Below are 11,030 nucleotides of genomic sequence, written 5' to 3'. Positions count from 1 at the left end.
GTCATGTTTTATGGTTACCACTCGGGGGCAGTATGATACTTGGTCGTTGATCTGACAGGACCAGTCATCCTCTGTTGAAATTCCCACTAAGGAAGACAGCAGCATGAGATTTATCCGATCTGTATGAGGACAAGATAGCTATGAAAACTTTTAACAGGCTTTATTTGATGGACGATTTGCCTCAGTTTGAATGTGCCAAAAGACCTTAAACATATTTACTGTAGTTTTCAATGAAAGCAAACCTTTCAGCTTATTAAACAGCATTACCTTTAATAAATATACACACTTATCTCCCATTGTGACAAACAATTTAAAAAATCTTTTTAATACCAGCCAGCTGTTCATTTTCACATTGGACTGATGACATAATTATTTGCCCAACACAGCCTTTGTATGCGGAAGCCTATCTCAGCTCTGTGCCTAATCACAGGTAACACTGGCATAAAACAGTTTATGCAGAACTCCACTCTACTGCAAATCTAATCCCTACTATGAAATGTGTATCTATTGACTCTGCCAACAGTTTCCCTGAAATAGTGTTATTGTAGAACTCCCTGCCAAGAGCACTTATTCATCCATTTCTCATTGTCCAGTTAGTTGTTAATATCAAGTCAATGAGTACAGCCTGAGAGCAGTCCAAACATACTTGTGATTTTGTCTTTCAGCGTCTTAAAGGCAAGTATGATGTCTACATACCAGAAACAGAACAATGGATCTTTAAACGGAAAGGACCTTTCATTTTCTTACGTGAATTGCCGTTTGAATGTTAAGCTGAACTTGCATATCTTGAGATAAAGGATAAACAATGACAGGACGTGACGGATAGTACTGACCTTTCACTAACTGTAACAAGGCTTTGATTTTATAGAAAGACAGTTCATATGAATGACAATTTCACAAGTTTATTAGTTGACTGAGAACCTCAATAGCATAAAACATCCTTAGATTTTACAAATATAACTATAAAAAGGTGACTATATCTGTATTTGACAAAAAAAACAACATGTCCACATCTTGTGTGGGGGTCAAGTAGGAATGGTCACAAAGTAAAGCAAAGGGTGTCTCATATTCTTATTCAGAATAAAATTGTTTTTTATTTATTTTGAAATTCAGAAAAAAACTGAATCTTATATGTGTTTTGTGGAAACATTACTTGACATACCAGATGCCACTTGTTCTCTTTTCATCAGAATACACACATGAAAAAGGGCCAATGTACATGTATGAATATTAGGACAATTCCTGATGAATCCTGTAAAAACCTGCCAAAATATGCACAAGATGTGTTGGGTTTATGCATAGTCTGGGAATGCTTTTGTCACTTGAAAATGTGGAAGCAATTTCCCCAGCTGATTAGAGGGAACACAAAAACCTTGTTTGAAACAGAACCTTGAAGATGCCACTAAAACGAGGCTAAGGTTTTGCAGTAAAAAACAAACAAACAAAAAAAAAATGTACAAACATCTGTTTTGCTGATTTGTAGCAACAAACACAAAGACCCAGAGGGCTGATCTTCATGAATGCCACTGACTGTTTACTACAACACAACATCAGACTTTCAAATTTCCAGGTTTAAATTTCCGTTTGAGGGTTCCTCAGACATAGCTGTACATGCATCGCATTATATATGAGAAACCACATGAACAGACACATCTCTATTCCTAACAATGTCTCTGTTGCACAAGCACAAAGAATACAACCATTGAGAAGTCATATGCAGACTTGTCCTCACTGGCTGCAGACAAAGAATGTTGTCAAGACGCGTTGCAGTGTGAAAACATCAAAAAATCTCAATGAACTCTGGTTCATTTTGTCATTCTGGGAAAGCAACGTACAAAATTCACAAAGATATTTAATGTGAGTGTCCTGCATCCAAAAAAATATCTAACAAAGAGAAGTAAATATGTCCATAAATATCAGAGCTTAATACGACTTTCTACACTTAACGATTCACATTCTTGTTCAGTAGTCTAAACTATTTACATATAAGCAAATAAAATCCACATATGCTGCACATCTTCACATCATTTACATCTTATTAGTGTTTGTTCTCATATTTACCTCTTTTTACATTATAATACATGAATTTGTTGAGCTGATAAATATCACTGTAGCAACGTGTTGACAGTGGACAATCGATTTCCAAAGTACTGAACAAAAATCTCCGGATGGCCTTTGTAAAACTGTCCCAGCAGCCGTCGCTTTTCTTTGGTGGAGAGTTTAGGGTTCTCGTGGATTGTCCGGAGTAAGGACCAGAGTTCATCCTTAGTGGTTTTTTGTGCATTTTCTGAGTAGGCCTTAGCACTCACTCTTGTGCAGTATGTTGATCCTGGAGTAAAGAAGGATGGAAAAGGAAGAGTATAGATCTTAATTCATACCAAAATGTTCTTTGGTCACACAAACAACACTGAATGAATTAGATGAATAGATAAAAGGAAAATCTGCTAACCCGTTATCATATCTGGATCCTTCCCTTTCACGATATTCATTATTCTGTCACTGACCATTTTGTGCAATGAAACAGGAATCTGGTAGAAAAGAGAGCAGTGGTACATGTAGTCTGTGTTTATCTTGACTTAAAGACTCTGATATTAAATATTTATTTCACGCCAAATAGAAGTTTTATGTCCCGCCTGCAACACAAGTGGGCAAAAGGACAAATAAAGAACACTCACTTTGAACAGATCACAGTGGTTATCCATCATGAACAGGACCATCAAGTCCACTTTTCCTTTGGAGAGTCTTCTGCTGTAGATGATGGCGCTTGAGAAAGACCTTTTCACTGCCATTCTGTTCTCGATCTTAGAGAAGCATTTGGGGTTAGCAATGGTCAAACACACACACATATACACAAGGACTCACAAAAGATGCATGCAAGAGCTCACCTCTGTGTGCAGTTTGACCTCCTGTGGTTTGGCAGCAATGGCCATGAATCTCAGGAGCCTGCGCAGCTCCTCCCTGCTACGAGAGTCCTGCAGCTTCAGGCTCAGCTGCAGAGCCTCCAGAGCTTGCTCTTGCTTCCCGTTAACTGATAAGAAACCAAGCAAAACACCAGGATGAAAACACTGAGCTGGAGAATTTTAGCCTTATATGTTAGCCTTGTATGAAATGTGATATCTCCATGATTTAAAAATGTATCACTGAAGTTTACATCACCATAAAGGCCTTATTAGCACTCCTGAAATCAAAATGTCTTCTTACCGAGTAGCTCCGAAATGCCAGAGTGTATGTCGAAGACATGGTTGCTGAGCAGAGGTGGCTGTTCTGCTTGTCCATAATGCTGAGCCAGGACCCCGTAGAGCAGCTTCTTACACTGGAGCAGGTCGTCAGTGCAGCCAGCCAAACCTCGACTGACCTCCACCACTAGTTCATCAGGCAGAAACTCCAAACAGTCCACTGCTCCTGACATCCACTCATCAGCCCTGAGAGAGAGTGAAGAGTAGTGATTTAAAACACAGCCAACAGAGAGAACGGAATGAGGCAACTGGGAGACATAGAGATAGAAAGAAGGTCGTCTAAGCAATTGACATTCTGTGGTTCAGAGAGAACAACAAACATAAACATTATTCTGTCCGCCAGCACTGCAATTTTACATGTCAAAGTCAGTTTCTAGTCAGTACTACCCAGCCTGTGGAAACTGTGGCTATGCAGAGGCTTTGTGATGTCTGAGAAAATGACCCTTGATGATGTCATAGTGATGTCATCAGGGTTATCACACCTTGGGCTTGGAGACTACAAAATTATAACAGAGAGCCTATGTGGAGTTTGAAAGACGTGGTTGTTTAGCAAGCAGGGAAGATTTGATGAAAAGATGCTGCTGTGTGCATCATGGGAAATGTAGGATCCAGAGCTTATGGAACTACATTAGGGACTAAATGTCGGGATATCTCTGCCTCACTTGCTTCAATTTTGACCATTCTTTTTTTCAATCTGGCTCTTGTGAGTCCCTTGACTTTGTGGAGGTGTAATGCTATATCACTGGAATTCTCCTTTAATATTTTGCAGCAAGTAAAGAGTTTATTAAAACTGAGTGAGAGTTTCTCAAATCTTAAATCAGTGCATTAGGAGAGATGAATTGCAAGAACATCAGATTTTAATTAGAAAAGTCACAGTTTTTAGAGGATAGAGAAAACTGTACGGGCTTATTGGAGACTCACTGTGCCTCACTGAAGGCCTTGAGAACTTCTCTGTCTAGGTAGCTTGATGTATACAACAGGTCCGGGTCACTGTCCATGCTGTGCAAGGGAGGCCGCGAGGCGTCCTTCCCCTCCAACAAGTGCTCCAACAAAGGGAGCTCTATCAGCTGCAGTAGCCTGAACACTGCCTGCTGGTGCCACACCTCATCTACAACTGTAGGAAACACAGAATGAAAAGCCATGAGGGTCATATTATAGGTACACACACACACATAATATGACCATGCATTGGCTGTATGAAAACATGGACCCTGTTTTACGTTGTTTGTTGTACTTTATCCAATGGAGAACCACTTACGCTCTTGTGAGAGGCCGAGGTTGATCATCTGAGGGGTGATGGTCGAGCTCAGGTTGAGATTTCTCAGCACGTCCTCCAGTGATTTGTCTGTTTTTACAGGGGAGTGGGTGGAGTAGCTCAGCACCTCTTGTCTGAAGAGTCACATAATAACAGCAATCAGTGAGAATGATTGAAAAAAAAAAACAGACTTATTACAGGAACAAATGTGGCATCAGGCTGCAAATGGTTCCTAGTACCTGTGATTCAGTCACAATTTGGTGCTGTTTTGATTACGGCTATTTCATATCAAACTGACAAAATAAACGTTCAATTTCCAGCACTAAACAATTTCTGATGAACATTAAATAGGACAAGTGAAGTTTTTCTTCTTTTCTGTTTATTTATATTATTCCTATGAAGACTTGACTTGGCCCATGCTGCAAGTAACAAAAGCTTTATTAAACTATTAGAGCACATGGGTCCTCTGCAGCTTTCATCTCCTATTAGAGACATATGGCCTGTTTTCTGGTTCAGTCTGGAGCTGTCACTCAGAAAAACAACATCAGATCAAAACGGTGCTAACACAAAGTGCTGTGGCCATGTGCAAGCATCGCACGGGTAATTCATCCTGTCTGTGTTTGCTATGTGCCCGACATCCTTCTTAGAATTAAATTCTCCAGCCTCAAATGACGGCTTTTTTATTTTAAGGATTCACAGTTTTGAGCTTAAAATGTGTTGAAGCAAGTAACACAGTGGGTTTCTTTCTGTTTCATCTCTCATGAAGTTTATATTTGAACTTTAAACTCGTTGTCCCCTTACTCCCTCTCTGCTGGATTTGGGATTAGGTCTGGAGGAAGGAGAACAAAGCAAATCAAAAATTAGATCTGAAGATGTTGTGACATTTGTCTGTACCTTTCACGTGACGGACTGTGGCTGTTCTTGTTCCTGTTCATGCTTGGTGAGTCATAGCCGCTCTCGATGGTACTAGTGGAGTGGGACTTGGTGTTGGTCAGAGATGAGGGGCTTGTTGTTGGGCTCAGGAACCTGTACAAACTGCAACTGCTGTCTTCAAATGTGGCCCGCTTCTTTTCCTTCCCAAATACTTTAATGCCCACTGGCTCAAACACCCTCGAGTCCATCAGGGCCTGACAGAGACGGACGGCCTTGTAGCGAGGCACCGCCTCGTCACCAAAGAAACGGTTCAAGGTTATGTGTGCCAACACCACGTCTACGGCCTCGGAGCCCAGGAAGCAGTCATGGTAGGATTTCAGGTTGTGGCGCCGGCGCTTGACCTCCACATGAGTGTGGAGATTGGAGATGATGCTGCCCCAGATATAGGTGGCCCGGAAAGGCTTCCCAGCCATGCCTTGTTCTGGTGGAGGAGAGGAGAGGGTCAGTATCAGAGACAGTCAGAGGTGTGGGAATGAGTGCTGAAGTAGAGGTGTTAAAATCTTAAATCAGCCAGGAAAAAACAAAAAAGGGTTCATGTATATTTAACCAGCTTTCTTGAAATTTAATTATGACAATTCACAAGATTCACATTTGAATTGCTGCAGAGATTTCAACCAACTGGCAATAATAAGTAAGTCGTGACAATAGGTTTACACACTGATACACATAAGAACAATACATACAACTATATTAAATACTGGTGCTGAAAGTTTAGAAATTGAAATGAGTAATTAATCAATTAGTCAAGCAACAAAAAATTAGTTTTCATAATCAATTCATAATTTAAGTGATAAACCAAGAAAAATAGTCCAAACATTTACTGGCTCCAGCTTCTCAAATGCGAGGATTCACTGCTTTTATGTGGTTCATATTATTGTAAACCGAATATCTTTGGGGTTCGGACAGTTTGTAAGATCAAATAAGCAATTTTAAGACATCACATGGACATGCTTTACTATGTTCTGACATTTTCTAGACTAAATGAATGAATCATGACTGAAAAAACCAAAGAGAAAGAAAATGATTGTTGATTGTAGTCCACATATCTACTCCAAAAATCAAGATGAAAGTAAGCTTTTATACATGGAGACACTATAAATCACACAACGTACTCAACTATTCCTCAGCTTTGACAATTTTGAAGCAGTTTCTCAGAAACTACGCAGTGCTTCTGCTTGTTGACTTTGCCAAACATACACTCCCTGTCTTCTGTGTAATGTCACATAATCAGAATCTGAATTCAAGTTACTGTATGTGGGCGTCACAGAACAAAGTCCAGCATTAATGCATCTCATGAGAGCAGTAACCTTCCCCAAATCCTCTTTCTTCCTCAAGTTTTTGTATGAACAAAAATCCTACTTTAAATGCTGCAGTCGGTTGTTATTAAGCGCATGTAGAGAAACAAAGAGCATCATCTGTAAGTGATTTTCTTACGATAACAGACACCTAATGCAACGCTACGCTCAATTGCACATGCAAAAGGAAATGGAGAGACAATGATCGTATTGTCAGACTGCTCTCACAAGAGATATCCTAATATATTCCTATTGTATTTTCCGGTGGGTGGGCTCAATTCTTACTAATACATGCTCACAAATCAGTAGACGATGAATGCGATCCAACACAAACATGTTGAACTCTCCATCATGCTCTTTCTCATCATATCTAATTTTCTATGGTTAATAGGTCTTTGTTATAAAGATTTCACGGTTGCAACATTTGTGTCAACCACCACAAAGCCTAACCAATGAAAGAAACCAGAACCGTGTGGCTTTCATCTCACAACAGGAAACATTTAAAGCCTGTTGAGCAAATGTTAGGGGAGGATCTGAGAGACTCACTGAGGCCAGGGGCAATAAATCAGGCCCAGACAGCAGCAGCCAAGCTCTGTGTTATGATAACAAAACATGACAAACACTATTTGACCCATCTGTAAAACCTGAAAACAAGAAGACTCCAGGACAGTACAGCAGCAAGCAGATGTTCACCCACTTGTTTAAAAAAAAAAAAAATACAAGAGCTCATTGAGAGCAGAGGTAGGCGATCTGCTGATTAATGAGATACATCTACGTCAAACTGTGTTTCTCTCTGGGGTAGAAGAAACTGTCCTGAACAAGGGATTTGCATATCAGGGAAGAACAATTGTGGCTGCAGCAGTTGTTTCATGCAGAACACCTCTCAACAGTTTGCATAATAGGCATCGTGGGAGATATAACAAGCTGATAATGCCATGAATGAAAGAAACAGATTACAGTTTTTCTCAGTTCTTTAAACTCTTACTAAGAGGTCTGTATTATTCCAATATTAGTCACTATAAAGTCACTGCAAAATATCACCGGAATAAGATACTTTTAGGTTAAGTCAATTAGTAGAAAGAAACTGCATTATCAGAATGAAATCCTTGAGGAGACCATCTGCATAATCCACAGGGATCCCTGGATTACTGGTTACAGAATAAATCCGGATCTGATCAATATCCATTAATGCTTGTTAAGGGAAAAGAGACAGAAAAAAGGAGTGGGGGTCAGGTGTGGGTCAATACAATCCTGGGAACCCGGCTGTGTTCTGTCACCTCCTGTTGCTTGCGCTGGGCTGAGATTTGAGAGTGGTTTGCATAGCTGACGCCAGTCCCCTTCTCTTGTGACTTTGGTTCCTCTTTACATAATAACCCCGCAGTTAGAAGACTGTAGGACGATACAGGAGAGGACTGACCTGCCTTTCAGCCAAGAACAACAGTGCAGCAGTGTTTGCACACATCAGTGGAGGTAAATAATCGCAGAGGGAGCAGCGCAGTCAACATATGGGACTCTTCCCCTTGTGGACACGGTGGTTAGACACAACTCGTAAAACTACTATTATCACTGCAGCAGTTTCAGCAAAAACGTATTGATTTTAAAGAGTGTTGCCATAACCTGCAACAAGCACAGGACTAATGGTTTCTGGCGATGAAAATGCACCGTGGCATCATCAGGCCAATAGCAGCAGGTTGTTAATCGCCTGTAGCAGATACCTTCATTCCTTCCACATGCTGGGACTAGTCAGATTAACTGATCATCCCAGAGGACACACTTTGAAGATGCTGAACCACGGTGGACTATTGGCCCGTATGAATTCGAACCCTCATAAACTCTGTGTGTGTGTGTGTGCTATATATGGTGCCCTATACATATAGGTAATTACCCTGCTCTCCCTGTGTTTAACACAAACACTTAAGAGCAAACGTGCTGAGTCCGCACTGAGCACAAAAGTCAAATAACCCAGTTTTAAAAAGACCCAAAAGGTTGTTCTAATTAATGTTTTATAACTGATCTACGAAACATTAAATGATCTGTTAAATATTAATAAAGAAATTAATTACATATATAAAACCTTAATAATGGGCGCATTATAGCCTAATGACATTTTTCCGCTTTGAGTTTTTTTTAATGACCAAACAGACATTGAAAAAATATTCCAAACATGTTTTAGAAATTGTAACACTTTAGATTAGAAAAATCAGCCCCTGTGTATTAAAAATAGATTTTACGCACGCGGTGTGCGTAAAACCTTAATTTGTTGATGAATAACACATTAAAAGTACATATAAAGCCCAATAGTTTCAGTCAAATCTAAATTAGCAGTAAGGCAAGACATGAAAATATAATTTCTTAAAACATCCCATCACAAAACAGCAGGTTACAGAACTATATAAGCCAAACTCTTCGTTTTCCAGTGTGTTTCAAACACGTAAGACATTAACCTCTAAGAGTTATTTAACTGATAGACTGTTACCTGGTGTTCGCTGCATGAAAACTTCCTCCAGTGACTGTGGAGACAGCCATTCAGACCGTACCGGCTCCTCAGTCTCCAATTCTCAACGTGACGCACGCAACTAACTACAGTTCCCCCCGAAACCGTCTCCTCCCATTGCAATGCATTATTCATGTCCCAATCACCGCCCTGTCCGGCCATTAGTGTGATAATGAGACTCTACTGGCTATCTGAGGCGTTTTTTTTTGTTTGTTTTTATTATTTACTTATTTACATTTGGACATACGTTTTGAACTGAAACCTTTTATGAAGGATATGAAATTCACAATGCAATCATCATAATGCAATGCTGAGTAGCAAAAGCCAGTGTGTAGGATTCTTATTAAACACTCACAATTTCCTCTTTGAGACTTTTCCATTTAAAAGAAATGCTGAAAATCCAGGAAGTTTTCAGACAACCTTTCACTCACTAAATGTCACACCCTTAAAAGCATACAGTGGAAGAAAATCTGATCTGATAAAGACCTGTTCAACAGCAGCAAGCATATGAGACAGATATAGATATTCCAGAGAAGAGAAGAGATTGACTGATATATATAAACAGAAAAAGCTCAATGTTTTTGTAAAGACAGATTCCTGTTTCCTTCAGTCAAAACAGTAGACGTCACTGGGGACGCAGTTATCAAACACATGACTGCAGGTGCCTCAGGTGTCAAAGTATCCCTGATGCTATTCCACCTTGTCTGGGATGATCCATAAAGGCAGACTGACGCTAATTTGAAATGTCTTAAGATGTTTATCATAAACAAACTTGCAGAGTAAATACACAGAATGAACTGAGAGGCTCTGACTTGGTGCCTTTTCTGTCCTGAGGTGTAATCCGACAGTGGAAAAGTAGTAAGCTGACACTGTAAACTCAATGCTGGTCACTCGCTGAATGGGAGACTGAGAGGAAGACAGCTATTATCATCGTAAGACACAAGTGTGGTTCAACAGGTGAGGTGTTCAACTGGGGCAAACCGGTTTGATTACTGTTCTCTTCACCTGCTTCATGTAGAAAAATTCTTTCTAGCCAGCTGAAGTGAGAATGTGCGAACAGAAGGTAAAGGTAGAGGAGTATGTGGCCAGAATAGGTCCTACATCTGTTTGGCTTTTCAAACCATTTGATAAAAAGTAAACAGAGGAGTTCCCAGGATAAGCAGGAAAGGAAATTTCTTTTTCCTGTGAATACTGCTGAGCTGCTCTTGAGCAAGGTAACGTTGCTCTAATGCAACGGCAAGTCTGCGTGTGTTAACTACAAGAATGCAAAGCAGAGCAAACCTTGCCAAAATATTTCAAAATCTTAATGAAAATCAAAAGCTGCTCAAGCCACATACAAAAATGATATGATAACACACCTGAACTTCACTTGTTTACATTGAGTCACAAAAGTAAACACTCTTCTCCTGCGTGACCAAAATAAAGTCACAGTTTAACAGTAACACATGACCACAAAGAATGAATTGTGTTAATAAACTCACCTTTTCTGTTACTGTAGATGGTGTTTTTCAGTATTTATATACAGCTATCATATCCACATGTGAGAAAGGAATCCACACCTGAAGTAAAAGGTTACTCTGTGCGTTCAGTTAGAGTGAGAAGCCTTTGGCTGGGGGCGAAACTGGTTTTACAACTCTTCAACTTGACACAAAGCTGACTTCGGTGCTGTAGAGTAAAAAAAAAAAGTTTTATGCTAACACAGAGAATGAGACAGAGAAAGAGAGAACACTTTGGTCATTACAATTAAAGATTCTGGTCCACAAGGTCAAAGCAATATTTGCTCTCCTGTTTCTCTCTCTGTAGCCGGAAAGCCCTGC

The 11,030-nt window shown here is 40.0% G+C and overlaps 1 protein-coding gene across 1 annotated transcript; it reads right to left on the bottom strand.

The window, feature by feature from the left end:
* Positions 1-926: 926 nt before the first annotated feature.
* Positions 927-9,276, bottom strand: depdc7a (DEP domain containing 7, paralog a). Its single transcript, XM_042414734.1, has 9 exons — positions 9,196-9,276; positions 5,386-5,845; positions 4,495-4,625; positions 4,158-4,350; positions 3,202-3,422; positions 2,886-3,028; positions 2,676-2,801; positions 2,450-2,528; positions 927-2,329 (listed from the first exon to the last, which is right to left on the bottom strand). Exons 1-9 carry the CDS (start codon positions 9,209-9,211, stop codon positions 2,106-2,108), a joined length of 1,593 nt encoding a protein of 530 aa, XP_042270668.1. The 5' UTR covers positions 9,212-9,276; the 3' UTR covers positions 927-2,105.
* Positions 9,277-11,030: the final 1,754 nt, after the last annotated feature.

Source organism: Thunnus maccoyii, chromosome 1, assembly GCF_910596095.1.
Source record: "Thunnus maccoyii chromosome 1, fThuMac1.1, whole genome shotgun sequence".
Classification (NCBI taxonomy): domain Eukaryota; kingdom Metazoa; phylum Chordata; class Actinopteri; order Scombriformes; family Scombridae; genus Thunnus; species Thunnus maccoyii.
This window is presented reverse-complemented; position numbering and strand designations above follow the sequence as displayed.

What these genes read in the sequence shown, in the direction of transcription:
- depdc7a (XM_042414734.1), bottom strand. An exon ending in CCTCGGCCTCTCACAAGAGC is followed by an intron (nt 4,351 to 4,494) that starts GTAAGTGGTTCT and finishes TGTTTCCTACAG; the next exon opens with TTGTAGATGAGGTGTGGCAC. An exon ending in AGGTCAAACTGCACACAGAG is followed by an intron (nt 2,802 to 2,885) that starts GTGAGCTCTTGC and finishes TGCTTCTCTAAG; the next exon opens with ATCGAGAACAGAATGGCAGT.